A 17,011-nucleotide genomic window follows, 5' to 3' on the forward strand; every position below is an offset into this window, starting at 1 on the left:
CAATCCATTAATTAGCATCACTAATCCCATCGGTTTAGCGTAGCGATACCTGGGTACAAACTTCTCATCACAACGAAAGCATAGGCTTTTTGTTCTTCATTCCTCCACTTGAGCAGGTGTGAGTGCTCGTCCTGAACCTCTAAGTGAGTACTTCACATCTCGGGATGGCTTCAGGGGTGCTCAAGGAGGCACCGTTGCAGTAGCGGTTCTTGGTACGCCGGTAACATTTTCTGTCGCTATGGTTGGTTGAGCTTGATTGCGGCTTCCTTGGCTCGTCCAGTTCTATTTCAGATATAACTTCATAGCTCGATGTTTATCTTCAATGAGCACCGCATCTTCGAAGGCCTCCTTTAAGGTTCTAGGTCTTAAAGCCCTCACGTCGACTTGTATGTCTCTTAGTAGCCCGGAGATGAAGGTGCTACGAAGTTGCTGATCCGTCCATGGGGGTTGGCATCGGCTACTTATCCTCTCAAATTCTTCTTGGTATGCCCCAACCGTAATCCTTTGCACCGTCTTTGAGAGGAGAGCATCGAAGTCTTCATACCCTAATGTTCCAAATCGCCGCGTGATATCGGCACAAAAGTCAACCCAAGATTCAATAGCCTCATGGGCATTGGCTACTCGAAACCAATGAAGCGCCACATCTTCAAGGTGGAAGCACGCAAGCGTCACCTTATATTCTTCCGCTGTACTTTGGTATGCGAAGAATTGCTCTGCCCTATACAATCGATCGATCGGATCGCCACTTTTGAACTTGGGAAATTTGAGATGCACGATTTGCCCATGAATGTCGTTGTCTTGATCCGGATTATATCCAAGTCTTTGTCTAACCGGAGGAGGATGCACTGTGAATGATTGTTGATCCCTCCTTCGATTTTGATTAACTCGATGCGGTTCCGATTCGTATTGCCTCGCTCACAGATCTAGATCTCCAAGACGATCTCCATAGTGGTTCGCTTATCGGATGGGCTCACCTACAACTGGGCCTGGTGGAACCATCCTTGCTTGTCTCTGCCCATAAGGTGGTTGCAGCAGCAGCTCTTGTGGTTGCAAATTCTGAACTAGTGGTGGCAGGTTCATGGGGGTGGACTCGCGTCGTAGGGTCGATGGTGCATTTTCGTTCGCCATGGCTTCCCTTGTCACCCGTAATTCTTGCATCACTTCCATCATTTGGTTGTTGATGGCCATTTATTTGGAAAGAGACCCTAACATGGCTTGAACGCTAGGCTCTTCCGTATTCCGATTTGGTCAGGCGGTTCCGCGGGTGGAAATCTCCGCAACCGTTTCCCCTTCATCTATTGGGAGAATCTCTTCTTCCTCATCTAGCTGTGCAGCCATGGCTCTGGTTGTCGTCATAGGAAGTGCGTGTCCAAGGAATGGTAGCTCTGATACCAGCTTGATACGATCTTCCCTTTTAGCCAAAGCTCGATTTATTTCGATTCAGATATAGACAAGATCTAACATGTAACTTTGAAAATAGATCCCAAAAGATTCCACTATCGGATCGAAGTGAGATTTTGATATGTTGTAGCCTTGAAAAAGATCTTTCCAACAAATGAAGTTTCAAGCGAATCGGATGTTGGGATGTTGACATATCATTTGATTAGTGAACGAACGTTGGGGGGTCTGTCTTAGGATCCGTGGATGGAGACACGAAATCCTTGGTGATAGTGGAGGTTGGTGGACCGGTGTTAATGAGATGGCACTGATGAATAAGTGGTGGTGGAAGGGTTATGGGTGATGGAAGGGTTAAGGCAAGGTGATGGAAGGGTTAGGGCAAAGTGATGGATAGATTGGAAGAAGGGGGAAGAGTGGGCTGCCTCTAAGGGACCAGGTTGATTAGCCGGTCGAGGGAGGCTAGAAGCGGCGACGCCGAGGAACGAGAGAACAGGAGAGAAGAAGACGAAGGAGGCAAGGCAAAACTCAATTCATTCAATAATCATTCCATGGTTGCCATACACTTTTAGAGGCTAACCAAATAATTCAAAATTGCAATTATTAACCCTAAAACAGTAGATTTTCGCCGACTGCGTTCGAACACGCCTAATCGCGTTCGAACTCACATATTTTGCACTCTCTGGATGTGCAAACGTGATACAGGTGTTCAAACACACATTTCGCACTCTCTAGATGTACGAACCTGATTTAGGTGTTCACAAGCGCGTTCGAACGCACTCCACCTGTGTTCGAATGCGACATACAGAAAACTTATTTTTTTATTATAAATTAAACATCAAAATAAGAAACAAAGACACTCCCAAAGTATACCCATGCTCGAGACGACATCGGTAAAGTCCAAATCGTATCATGAAAAATTGCAATGATAGAATGCTGATGGCTATGGGAGGGAGTAGGATCAATTGTTGGTCTTACATACCTTCTATAGGTGCTTCTGGAGGTATTCTCATTGGTGTGAATGATGAGAAGCTGGCTGTGCTTGACTACAAAATTGGGACTCATACTATTTCTGCTAATATCTGCAATAGAAATAACCAGGTTAATTGGGTCTTGACTAATGTTATGACCCTCAAGAGTGGAAAGATAAAGAGGTACTCTAGGATGAACTCAAAGAGATAAAAAATTGGAAAGGAAAGTACTGGCTGGTAGGGGGTGATTTTAGTGCTACTAGATTTGAAAGAGATAGAAAAGATAAAAAGTCTTGTAATAAAGAGAGAAGAATTTTCAACAATATTATCAATGATCTAGATATTATAAAGATAAAATAGTCTAGCAGAAGATTCTCCTAGTCAAACATGAGATAAGATCCTGCGTTTGCTCTTTTGGATAGAGTTTTTGCTTCTACTGAGTGGGAAAGTCGTTACTGTTTAACTATGGTTAAGGCTTTACCAAAACTATACTTTGATCAGGTTTCTTTACTAGTAGATACTGAAGATGGTGGATATCAAGCTTACTCTTTCAAATTGGAACATTTTTTGTTCTCAAAAGCAAAGTTTGATGAGCTTGTAAAGAAACGGTAATCTTTATAGACTATAGGTGTTTCGGCTATTAATGTTTGGGCTGAAAAGATTAAAAAGTTGAGACAAAGTGTTAGATATTTTGGAGGAGAATAGAAAGTTGTCAAAGAAAGAAGCTCAGGATAGGAAGAGGCTATGGTTCAATTATATCAGTTATATAAAGAAGAGGAGATGAGATGGCAACAAAGATCTAGACAGTTATAGTTAATTGCGGAGGATCTCAATGCTGCTTTTTTTCATAAGGTGGCTAATTAAAGGAAAAGAAGAAATAATATATTATCAATTTAGATTAACGATGAACAGTCCATGAATCAAAAGGCTATTAAAAAACATATTACTAACTATTAAAAGTTGTTTGGAATTGTAAACACCTGAAGGCTAACAATGACCAAGGAGATCTGATCTCTGGACAAATTGGATAAGGCTTTAGTGGCTCCTTTTAGTGAGGATGAGATTTATCAGGCAGTGTTTCATATAGCAGAAAATAAAACCCCTAGTCTTGATGGTTTCGGAATGAAACTTTTTCGTCACTTTTGGGATAATATTAAAAAGGAGATTATTGATCTGTTCAATACTTTTTATGAGGGAGATTGCTACTTGCATAGGTTGAATTATGTTATGATTTGCCTAATTCCTAAAGACTACAGTTGACAGGGTGGAAGACTTCAGGCAAATAAGTTTGCTGAACTGTAGTTACAAAATAATCACAAAGTATTAACTAATAGATTATGTTAGGTGATTAATGAGTTAATCATTGATTATTAGAGTGCTTTTATTAAAGGCAGATAGATCCTTAATAGTATGGTCAGTGCTCATGAAATAATTTATGGGATTAAAAAACAAAAAACTAAAGGCATAATATTGAAGATGAATTTTGAAAAGGCATATATAAGATTAGATGAGATTTTTGGCTAATGTTTTGAAATGTAGAAGATTCTTGAAAAATGGACTGGATGGGTGATGCAGTCAGTCACAACAGGTTTTTTTGCTATAAATCTGAAAGGGGAATTAGGAAAATACTTTAAATGTAAAAAAGAGTTGAGACAAAGAGACCCACTATCTCCTTACCTTTTTGTGCTAATTGCGGATGGTTTAAATGCTAACTAAAGCTAAGTAGTTTGGGTTGATTACTGATCTAGGAACATATGTTTATGGAAAAGGTATCATTAATCTTCAGTGTGCTGATGATACTTTGCTTTTTCTAAAAGCTAACAATAAGGAGGCGATGGTTTTGAAGTTTTTATTGTATGGTTTTGAAGTTGGATCTATATTAAAAATAAACTTTGATAAGAGTGCCTTAGTCTATCTAGGCAAAAATAAAGAAAAAGGTCAAGAGTTGGCGGCCTTATTAAATTGTAAAGTGGAGCTTCCTATAGAGTATTTAGGACTCCCTCTTCATAATAATAAGCTGAGAAAGAAGGACTGGACACCAATAATAAAGAAAGTTAAAAGAGATTATCTCGTTGGAAAGAAAAGATGCTTTCTCTGAGTGGTCGCATCACACTGATAAACTCTTGTGGCATGGCATAGCTGAGGCTAAAAAAGGTTATGCTCTAATTCACTAGGATAAAGTTTGCCAAAAGAAAGAATTTGGTGGGATGGGAATCGAAAATCTAAAAGATTTAAAGCCAAATGGTGGTGAAGGCTACTGAACTTAGAAAGAATATATGGACTGATATTGTTATTCAAAGGTATTATCGGAAGTTAAAAGCGCATGAGCTGACAAGCTCAGGTAGAATCTCTCCTTTCTGGAGAGGTATGCTTCAAACTAGAACAGTGTTCAAGACTGGAGTAAATTGGGAGGTTCATACTAGAAAGAAAGTTAAATTTTAGAAGGATATCTGGGCTGGTGACTGTTCTTTGGCTACTAGATTTCTTCAATTATTCTATGTGGTTTGGGATGAAGAGGCTACTGTTGATAGTGTTTGGCTTGATAAAAGAAGGTGGAACTTAAAATACAAAAGGGCTTTAACTGAAAATATGATACTGAAAGAATAACAAATGGTTAATTATATTTATGAAAACTGCATTCAAAATCATGAGGGGACTAATAAGTTGGTTTAGAGGTTTGAGAAAGGATATATTTTTATTGTGAGATCCTTGTATAGATTTCTTAACAATGGGGGAAGGATTACTAAGAACTTAGCTAAAATTTGGAAGATTAAAATTCCTCCCAAAATTAGAGCTTTTCTTTGGCTGATTTGCAATAATCAAATTTTTACCAGAGATAATCTTATAAGAAAGGGTTGGACTGGCAGTCCCTCCTGTGTCTTTTGTGGTAGGGAGGAATCGATAGATCATCTATTCTTGAGGTGTAAGTATGAACACCAAATACTGAGGCAGATGAAGAAAAGCTGTGGTATTAGAAAACATATCAAACATGTGAAAGACTGGTTTAGTTTAAACCTTAGAATGGAAAAAGAGACGAAAAGATAATGGTTGATTTAGCTTAGTGATTTTTTGTGGAGTTTATGGCTCAAATGAAACAATTGGATTTTCAATAATAGTTTGAGATCTAGAGAGGCTTTTGCTCACAAGATAACTGCCTTATTTCTTTGTTGTATGGATTCAAGTAGAGGAGGCTACAAAAAAGCTCAATAGCGGATTCAGATGACTCAGGAGATTGCTGACTTACAAGAAGAAGGACGCTAATGGAGTAGATCCCTTATTTTGTCTTTGGCTATATTTTGTTTTTGGGACTAGAACTTTGTTTTGTCTTTGAAGATTAATCCGGTGTTTGTTGTCAATTTTGTGAATGTATTGTATGCTGGTCAGCTGTGAATGATCTATAACTATGTTTAGAGATTAGGACCGGCGGCAAGGTCCATTTACTATAACAGGTCTATCTGTAACTTTTGGGATGGTGTGGTTAGTCCTATGGATTATCAGCTTTCTAATGTTTCAAGGAAACATAGGCTGCGCCCTATTTAATGAAAAAAAAATTACAAGAATGTGTTCGAAGCAATGAGCGAAGTGGCTATCTTGAGCTGAGTTTTAGTAATCACAAATGACACCATTTGAGGTTGTATATGACAAACCACCACCGATAATACACCATTACGAGTATGAATCTTTATACGTGTATAAGCAAACAAGAAGCTAGTCGCTTATTTTTTATGGGCCATTTGTAATCGTTGAAAAAATAGGATTGGTATTGTACTATCTGGTACTCAATATTTCATAAATCCCAATTGAATAAGCAGATAGGCAAGGATAAACCCAACATACCATATTGAGAGATTATTTTGGTGCCAAAGAAAATATAGGGTTTTCACTAGGTCAAACATCAAGGTGTCCTGGTATAGGACGCGTTGGTCCTTTAGGAGGGATTGCCAATATAGAATGCCATGTGAGAGGATTTTGAAGATTTGAAGCAACAATTCTTGCATCTCAATTTTGAGGACAAGATTCGTTTTTAAGAAAAGGGAAGTGATAGAAATTAAGGTTTAGCCATTCCATTGCAGCTTACTAAATGGAGGAAATAGGGAAGCGATAGAAATTAAGGTTTAACCATTCCATTGCAGCTTACTAAATGGAGGAAATGGCAAAATGATCGTCCGGTTCCCCTTAGGCGAGCATTCGAATGCTTGACGGTGTGAAGATAGATTAATAATCTATTTTTGCAAATTCATATTGAGTTGGAACTTGTTCTAATTTATTTTCTTTTCTTACGTGGTTAGTTTGATTGAAAGAGTATTTATAAGTTACTTGAGTTGACAAGCAATAACAAGTATTCCCTTCTATTTCTCTTTTCTCTTAAGTCTAGCTAAGGAGACTAGGGTCTGTGATCTCTTTTCTCTATCAATGTTAGTGGTACTATTTGATAGGGTTCGATCGGGTCATAACCTATCAACATAACTTTCATTAACTTTTTTTTATTTTAAATATAAACCTTCTGAATTATTGAATATCTCATCCCTTTCGTTAAATTTTCATTACTTTTTTCATCTATAAATTATCAAATGCAAATTATGTGTAAATTACAAATGCAAATTATGTGAGCAACTATATAACATATTTACCCTCACTATTTGGAGAGAAGAAGAGAATTTTCACCGCAGTTACAAGTAGAGAGGTATTTTAGTCTTTTCATTTTTATTTTCTACAACATCAAAAGTGAGACATTTTTAATATTCAAGGAGTTTATGTGATACAAAAAAAAAAATTATACAGAGGTTATTTAAAAAAGGGATGATAGTTTAGAGAGTTTAAATATAATTATCCCAAAATTTTACATAAAACTTGCTTCACCTGCAGAGCTACAGAGAAACATACATAGCATCCAAGAGACGTACATCTTTATATTTGAACAAGTAAAAACTGCAAATCTTATTCCAATGTGTTTATCTCCTTGTTGAGTAAATTTAAGTTGAGGACTTCCAAGGAAGGCTGTGATCTCACTAGAACAGCTCCTTGTTTCATGTTTCTAATTTTCCCTAACAAGCTTGAATGAAACAACAAGGCACCACTATTAGCTCAGCTCCCTTCCAGAAATCTAGTATGTCTCTCTTAGAGAATTAACAAGAAAATATGCATGTGAACAACCAAGATCAACTATTGAAAATAACACATATAGTGACCAGCACAAATAATAAACATGTCTACAAATAACACATCCAGTTGCCACTGTATATTATACCACTGAGAAATTAAACATGTCTACAAATAATAAAATAGCTCATTAAAGGTTAAGCACAGTTTATAAATCAAAATGATCCCTGCAAGAACTACAATAGCGACATAGTACCTGTGCTAAAACATCATCAAGGTGGTCTCCAGTCAACTATAGAAGCTATTCGACAACATTTAGTTTTAACTTTAGGATGAACAAAAATAAATCAAAAGACAGTGGAACAGATCAAAAGACAGTGGAACAGACTGAATAAGGTCAACCTCATGTTCATGGGACAATCATCATGAAGAAAACAATAGTTTTGACATCATCAAGGTGGTCTCCAGTCAACTATAGAAGCTATTTGACAACATTTAGTTTTAACTTGAGGATGAACTGTGAATAAAGTCAACCTCATGTTCATGGGACAATCATCATGAAGAAAACAATAGTTTTGCTGGAATATGGATTAGAGGACGAAAAATGTGTTTCAATATGAGGCTAACAGAATGGAAATATGATGCCATGGTTTTAAACTCCACCCTCAATGCCATCTGAATTAAATGACAGAAAGTGTTGGACAATAGGATAATTATGCTGGTAAAAAATATCTATTCGTATCTCTTTTGACTATAGAGAAACCAGACAATTCCTCATCAAGCTAATACCACATGGTAATATCAACCACATGTAATTCAGGCTAAAAGTACAAACTATGTAAAGAAAACTTCAGCTTGCTGTAGTGGAACTACAAGGTAAAGTTGATCTAGAAAACTGTAATAAACTTCTGGACTAAAAAGACCAAAATTTCTTACCATTTTCTTTCAACATTTCCTTGTCCAAATTCACAAGCTTAGTCAAAGATTGTATTATTGTTGCATACAAAAGAAGTTCTTTATTTAGAAACAGGGAATGATATGAATAGAATGATTTATTAGTTTCTAGATGTCACAGCTTCTTGCAGGAATATATACATGACTGGATGGATGCATAACACAACCAGGCAAAAGAAGACATGGAACTATAGCTAAAAAATAGTAGTAATATTTAAAAAAATAAAGAAGAGCTAGAAAGAGATAATAGAAAAGAAGCGATCAAGTTTTACAACTATCCTTAATTGAAGAGATCCTTCTATTAAGAAAATTAATCTTTGTCACAATAAGCAATGCTTCTAAGCGAGTGGGTCTGGATGGAAGAAGATAAAAAGTGTAGTATTTACCAAATTACAGAGATGAAAATAAAGTTCCAATGATAAAAGTTCAGGTTGAAAGATCAATGTTTTCAAAGCAATTCTCTGGAAAAAGAACGCAAGTTGATTACTGAAGTAGAAAGTAACAAGAGCAAGTGCATGATGCATGTGCATATAAAACATTAAGAATAAAAGAGAGCATTGAAAATGTATAGAAAGTTATCTTGAAGATGGAAGAAAGGAATATCACAGCCAATCAATAGAAAATTAACTTGGTACACTTTTCAACAGGACAATACTACAATGAAGAGGTTGTCTTAAAAAGCAACACTTCATCTATAAAAGGAAATCCTATTTTGTGAATAAGATGATGAAGTACAAACAAAATTTTTTACTTGCACTATATGGGGATTGACTGGCTGATTCACTGTACTCACATCACGTACAATAAAAGTGATTGGAAGCGATAATTGTAAAAAAAAAAAAAAAAGAGGATGTCTTACTGCCCATGACCGTGCACATAAAAAAGTTAAGAATACCATATATAATTCACAATGTGGTTAATTTTTCTTTATTTTTAATTAAATGAACTCAAGACCGATGACTTCAATTGCTCATAAGAGTAGCCTCCATTGAGATATTTTTGCCAGCAAGGTGTGAGAAGCACCTGAAATTTTATGATTGCTCTACTATTATGTAGCATAAAGAATAAAACTAAAGAAGAAAAGAAATAAAGATGAACTAGGGAGCTAATACTGCTTATTAGTGCTTGTATACAGTTGTGCTTTCAAACATCTCAATCATTCTTTTTTGAAGTTGAGCATCAGATAGATTTTAGGAATACATTATTAGAGTTAGGGATTACAAGAGGGCTGAAAACCTATATTACAGTTTCAATAAATTTTACATGAATCCTTTGCTTTAAAACTCATCAAAAAACCATATTGAAATTTTTGTACCCCCAAACTTTATAGCACTACATTAGATGGTGTAACAAGACATCTGATTCAATGTACAGATCAAACACTACATGATTTACATCATAGGCATCCATCGACATGGTCATGTGTCAGAAACTAGTGGTTTTCTATCTCTTGCATTAAAATAGAACAGTAAAGTTATGGGGCAGTGTCTCCGCTCAATATAAGCTGCCAGTCTCTCTTCACCTTACTTCTATGTTACTTGTCTAAAAAAAATTTAAACTAGAGAACATGCGGACATTCTACAGATACCAACAAAAGGTACATTTTTCTTCAATTACTAACACTTTCGTCCTCTAAGGTTCCATAGCAATGACAGAAAGAGAATAACAACACAGAAATGTATTGCAGTAACCAAACGTAAGTACTTCCTCCTGCATGTGAAGATAAAGAGCAAAGGAAGCAGTTGCCGCTCACAATCCTTTCAGTAAATCAATTTGTTCATCATCCTTACTATGTGTTATCAATGTTCAGTAATTCAATAGTGCACTTTAATAGCATCAGGCATTTAGAACCTTAAGCAATAGGCATAAACGCTACCAAGCACCTTTATTTATCACTCTCCTATAACACGAAAGAAGATGAAAAAGAAGAATGGGTAGTTTTGCAATGTTCCTAGTAGTTACATATCAATAAACTTCAATAGCAAGGCAAAGGGTGGGTAGGCTATTAGCCACATCGTATACACAGATACATGAGGCAATGCTAAGATTTGCATAGTAAATTATAGATGCACCTGTCCAGAAAGAAAACACAATGGATGCTGAAAAGAAGAGCAAGCATAAGCATGCGAAATTTTCTTTTCCTTCCTCGTTTTAAAAGTACAAAAAGGAGCAACTGCATCTGGATTGGATACCCACGTGAATAAGAAATCCTATGAACATAAATATTCCCCCTCTAGGAGCAGCCCATTTGCTGCCAAAGGAAAGATGTGAACCCATTTTACACTTATTTCCCATACATTTGAACAACAAAAGGAATTCCGAGCCAAGAATTGCCTAACCAGTAAGTCGATCTATCATTAAAAGAATGAAGCGTGTTTCTTACCTTTGAGTTCATCTTCCCCTCAAGTAGTAGTGCAGTCAATCAACAATCCATCACCGTCGAGCCGGCTTCTGCAGCACCGCCGAGAGGTACACCTGAGTCTTTCCGGCTTCAACCTTCTCCCCTACTACCCACTTCAGCTTCTTGTATCCAAACCTCTCAATGAGCCTCGTCACCGCCTGCTTCCTCTCGTCGTCCGCGCAGAGATAATTGTCGATCCAAAGTAAACCCCCTACCCTGATCACCCGATCAATATCAAACATCAAGAACTCAAGCGCATCGGGCCGCCCTGTCTGCCCCATCGCTGGGGCGCCACCGTCGTCGAGCGCGGCCCCGAGATGAACCAGATCGAACACCCCGTCGTAGAACGGGAACCGCTGAGCCGGTGATAGCAGCAGCGGGAACAGCCCACGGGCGGCGACGAGATCATTCATCTGCTTGCCCCCAGCGTCAAGAACAGAGGTAACAACAGTCACATTCCTCTCCGCCATCCTGGCGGCGAAGTTCGCGGCACCGCCGGCGATGTCGAACCCGATCCGAACCCCGCCGCCGGCGAGATTCAACACGTCGTCGAGCAAGAAGTCATTTTTCCATTTGACCTTCATCCAGCTGCGCCTGTCGACGCCGTTGGCGCCGGTGGGCGGGAGCGGCGAGGGGTCCCAGAGGGAGAGGGGAAACGGGAGACGGGGAGCCGATGTGGACTGCGAGGAAACGGGGCGGGAGAGGCATCTACGGCGGGGGAGGGGCTCGCAGGCCTTGGAGATCAGCTTGTGAGGGAGAGAAGGGTCGTCGTTAGGGCAAGCAGAGTAGGGCTTGTAGGACATGAAACGGGAGAGGAGGTCGAGGGCGGAGGTGGATTTGCCGCAGTAGTGGGAGACGGAAGAGACCATGTGGGTGAGACCGGAGCGGGAGTCGCGGCCGAGGGGAAGTGGGTGGGGAGTGAGGAAGAGTGCGAGTTCCGGGGGGAGGCCAGGCCGGGAGGCGTCGAGGCTCTCGAAACCGGCGAGATCGCGCTCGATCTCGCGGAGCCGCTTCTGGGACTGCTCGATCTCGCGGAGGATAAGGGACACGTGGTCAGAGATCGCCGACAGGTTCTTGGGGGAGCGGGAACCGGAGGGTGAAGTCGGCGAGGAAGTGAAGGCGTAGAGGGCGAAGAGGTTGGTGGAGACGACGGAGGCGAGCATGAGGAGGTGGAGGGCGGAAGAGCAGAGCGTGGCGCGCCGGAACCGGGCGGTGCCGTCGCCGATTTTGAGAGAAACGGAGCCCATGGAGGAGCGAAGTCGGCGAGGGAATCCCGAGATCTCCGGCTTCGGATTGACGACTCGTGACCACTGTCGTTGGGAGTGAGCGAGATTTGAGAGAGAGAGAGAGAGAGAGAGAGAGAGAGAGAGTGAGTGAGTGAGTGAGATCGTTGTCGTTTTCGTTGTCTCAGTTTTTACTATTTTCCTGGTACAGGGATTAAGGATAAGAGAGAGAGAGAGAGAGAGTTGCTGTCGGTGTTTAACAAAGCATTAATCCTCTGTTAGTCATATTTATTTCGGTGATTTCCAGGGTGTATTATTGATTGAGGTAGGGAGATAGGTAGATCCGGCGAGTCGTCACGAGGGCGGGGACTGTTTTTTTATTTTTTATAATAGTTAAACTAACAAGTTATTCGTTTGGGAACCCGAATAATTCCCCCCTTACTTTTGTTAAATAGAGGCTATAAGTTTATGAATTCCTAGTCATCAATTATATTCTGGGGATATTCAAGTTCAACTGGGTGTCTTGTTGGAGAGAAAGGGGGGTTGAAGGCTGTCTTCCACTAGTCGAGTCACGCGGAGTTTTTCTTGTGGTAGTTCACGTGAGAGGAGAGGACGCGCAAACACCAACACCACCCCACCGAGGCTTCCATCTGCTCCGTTGGGAGAGTATAAGGGAGAGAGTATTGGGGGAGTTATTGCTCCACTCTAGCATCTTGTTGCTGCTAGAGTGGAGCAATTGTTTTTGGTTCAATAAAGGCTAAGGCCTAGTTTGGTTTGGGAAAATTTGCAAGAAAAACGACTTGGATTTTATTTTTATTATTTAAGTTTGTTTTGATTTTTTTTTTCTTATAAGTTTGTTTTTATTTTTTAAAAGAGTTTTGCATTAAAAAATCAAGATATATTTTAGGTTACACTTTCTCTTTATTTTATATTTTCATTGCAAATTCTTCCTATTTCACTATTTTCTGATCAATTTGCCTTTACTTTACCTTTTAAAAGTTTTTGACAACTCTATTTTCGTTTAATAAAATATAGAAATGATAAGACATATTTCTTATTCATACGTAAATGATACGATTTGGAATAATGATGTTGCAAAAATATGAAGATCAGCCTAATTATTCTTAAGATGAAACTTTCGAGAAGATCTGCGGGAGATCTAGCCAACCTATAGATCTGTAACTTTGGTAGGTTGTTTCTCTTGAAGTGAAGAATCCAACACAACTGAGATCACGTCAATCGGATTTGTAGATCAAAAGTTATAGGAAAAATACTGACCATTGATTAGGTGGTGGCGTGGAGGATTTGAGTAATAGAATAGGAAAATAATAGTTAGGTTTTGGGAAAGATGATAGCAGCGGTGGTGGGGTAGAGCATTAAGCTAAACGAAAGAAGATGAGAGTGGACCGATCCTTTAGAGGCAAGAGGGCACGGTCAAATTGAGGGAGGAAGGAGACGACGTCCAAGATTAGATGCAGTTGAAAGAAATAGAGAGGGTTGGAAAGGAAAACTTTTATATTTCATCAATAATTCTCAATTAGGTTGCCTTTCACATATTTAGAGGCTAACTTATCAAACAAAATAATTAAAAGATAACCCTAGGACCATGCAGTTCGCCAATTGTATTATTTGTCGTTGCAAACGTGTGTAGGTGTTCGAATGGCGTGTTCGAATGCATTCGAACATACTAAACATATTCTTTGTTTTTGCGAATGTGTCCAGGTATTCGACAGTCGCGTTCATACGCGACTTCCTAGCATTTGAACGTGACCGCTAGAAATCTTATTCTTCCAAAATAAAAGTTATTTCTAAAATAAAAGTAAACAAAAGTTATAACTAGCTGAATCCTAATAATCCACCATGCTTCCCCCATCTTGCCCTCAAGGTGTGAAGTCGAGGAATTGATCGATGATCCTGGACTCAAGCTTCTATGACGCCTCATCGGATGGTTTGCCCAACCATTCAACCAAGATCTCCATCTGTAGCCTCGACATCATGCTAGTACCTGTATCGGCTCCACCTAATGCAAATCCTCCTCAGGTTCGGGTAGAACCGACACCGCCACTTGATTTGGCCCAATCCTCGCCTTCAGCAATGAAACATGGAACATTAGGTGTAACAACCTATTCTTACAAAAAATAAAATAAATAAAAATAATAAAAATAAAATATTGCATGGCACAACATGGCTGGCCACATTGTGGCCATCCTTGTGCCATGCTAGGTGGCACGAGCTAATGGTGCCATGCACCCCTAGTAGCCGGCCCGGCTAACCAGGCCGGGCTAGCTAGCTCCGGTGGGCCTGCCGACGCTATAGCCACAACACCGACGTCCCCACCCGCCTTCTCTCTCTCTCTCTCTCTCGGTCACCCTCTCACTCTACTCTCTCTCTCTCTCTCTCGGTCACCCTCTTACTCTACTCTCTCTCAGACTCTCTTTCTCTCCTCATTGCTAACATTGGCCTGCCGCCACATCCCCTGGAACAGCTGACACTAGTGAGCTCTCTCTTCTCTCTCTTCTTCTCTCTTCTTTTCTCTCTCTCTTTCTTCCTCCTTAGCTTGGGTTTGCCAGAGCCGAGCCGTCGGTAAAAGACCAGCTGCTGGCTGGCCAATAGCGACCAGCGCCCTCCCCACCGGCCAAGGTCTGCGCCCTCCTTCCTTCTCCTTCTCCTCTTCTTCTTTCTTCTTCCTTTCTTCTTCTTCTTCCTTAGCTTCTTCTCCTTCTCTTTCTGCATAGTGCTCGGCCCAACGCTATAGCAGGCAGTGCTGGGCCGAGCCCAGCACTGGTGACACCACCAGTGTTCTATTTTATTTTATTTATTTTGTTTTATTTTATTTATATTATTTATTTAGGTATTTCTTTCTTAATTAATGCTAATAGAGTATTTAGACATTAATTATTTTTATAGTAATATATATATATATATATATATATATATATATATATATATATATATATTCTTCAATGTAATTATTATTAATTATAATTTGTTAGTTAATGATTAATTAGGTATATATATAGGTAATACTTATATTTAGTATTTATTTATATCTCTATTAGATTAATAGATAGATTTGTAAATCATAATTATTAGATTTATATACTAATATTCTTATGAGATACATTTTAAGAATTTCTAATAATTTATTATATATTATTATTCTTTTGTAACAAATAAAATACTAGGCTTATTTATTTATAAGGTAATGACTACATAGTCCCTAATGAATCAAGATAGAGTGAGAACCACAATTTAATTATAATTAGATTTTATCTATATTTATATTTTTATATATAAATAAAAAAAATTTAGCTAGTTATTAAGGTAAGTAGAAATTCTAAAATCTAATAAATCATCATATTTTACGTGAATGGATTTTAATTAAATGAACGACTAACTTCTTGCTACTTGAATATTTTCAGATCCCGAACCCCCTTATGTGAGACCCCGTAGACTCTGTTGATGAGTTGACGTTTAATTGACAGATGCGAGAATTACGTGGTTTGTGTCTTCTCATCGGACTGTGAATAGTCTTATCCCTTAGATGCCCTTCTCAAGTTAGGTTATATTATTTATTATGTACATGCATGTTTTGGTCTCTAGCATAATTATATGACTTTATCTAGAGTTGATTACAGTCGAGCATATTTTATCATGCATATAATTAGGCTGATTTTAGATATGAGTATGATGATGATAAATAGAGATGATGAGAGATGATTATACTATTATGATTTTATACTAAGATGATCTCTAGCATGAGTATGTGATAAGCTCTGATACCAATTTGTTAGGCTCTGATACCACTTGATAAGCTCTGATACCAAATTGATAGGATTTAGAACGAAAAGATCGGCTACAGAATAATTCCTTAAGATCTGAATTTATTGCAAGAAGCAGTTCGCACAATTGTGAAAAAATATTCGTCAGATATTCTCCTGTAGTCAGAAAATTATGAAACCAATTGGGTTGGATCCATAACTTACTAATCTACAACTTTCATATTTATGCCTTTCACAGAATTTCGACTCGACGTTCTAGGTGCCAACAGCCCATCTCGATTACCCTAATTGGTTTTCTCTGCCATCTTTAGAGTCCTATGTTTTTGTTCCATCCTCACGGCCTTTTTAAAGGCCTCCTCAAGAGTAGTAGGACATAGCGCACGTACATTCACTTGTATCTCCTTTCACAGCCCCGAAATAAATGTACTCATCAATATCCGTTCGGATCACGATGGCTCACAATAACTACTAACTCTTTCGAACTCAGTTTGGTACTCCAATACGGTAGTCCTTTGAACCATCTTGCTTAATGTGGTAGCAAAATCTTCATATGCCGCTATCCCAAATTTGCATGTAATCCTCCTACAAAAATTAGCACATCTGATAAATCCACCACCACGAATTATCAATCTATACCAATGCAATGCCGTTCCTTGGAGGTGAAAGCTTGCCATCTAGACTTTTGCATCTTCCACTATACCTTGACAATCAAAATATTATTGAACTTGAAATATCCAATCCATTCATCGTCGAGGAGATAACGAACCCAATCAATTCATGACATATCCCTTAAATTCATTATGATCCTTTTGTATGTTATCAACTCTATGCAATAATGTTTGAAACATGCCCCTTAGTTTATCCATATTCAAACCCATGGATGTTGGTTGACTCGGTCCTACCGTGGCTGCTCCAAAGGGATTGGCTTCACGGTTAGGATCATCGTGCATTGAGTTCTCCCTTGTCGGTGTGCTCTCCATAAGTCTTTTTGTTGATGTCATCTTCCTTGTTTCAACCATTATTGGAGGTTTGAGGTTCACCTGCTCTGATACCAAATGATAAGCTCTGATACCACTTTGTTAGGCTCTGATACCACTTGATAGGCTCTGATACCAAATTGATAGGATCTAGAACCAAAAGATCGGCTATGGAACAATTCTTTAATATCTGAATTTATTGCAGGAA

General features: G+C 38.8%; 1 protein-coding gene across 1 annotated transcript; it reads right to left on the reverse strand.

Moving 5' to 3' along the window:
* Nucleotides 1–9,173: 9,173 nt before the first annotated feature.
* Nucleotides 9,174–12,207, reverse strand: LOC140771308 (probable methyltransferase At1g29790). The gene is made up of 2 exons (XM_073112790.1): nt 10,804–12,207; nt 9,174–9,443 (listed from the first exon to the last, which is right to left on the reverse strand). Exon 1 carries the CDS (start codon nt 12,066–12,068, stop codon nt 10,854–10,856), a length of 1,215 nt encoding a protein of 404 aa, XP_072968891.1. The 5' UTR covers nt 12,069–12,207; the 3' UTR covers nt 9,174–9,443; nt 10,804–10,853.
* Nucleotides 12,208–17,011: the final 4,804 nt, after the last annotated feature.

This window comes from Typha angustifolia, chromosome 11 (assembly GCF_048772165.1).
Source record: "Typha angustifolia cultivar Huaian chromosome 11, ASM4877216v1, whole genome shotgun sequence".
NCBI lineage: Eukaryota > Viridiplantae > Streptophyta > Magnoliopsida > Poales > Typhaceae > Typha > Typha angustifolia.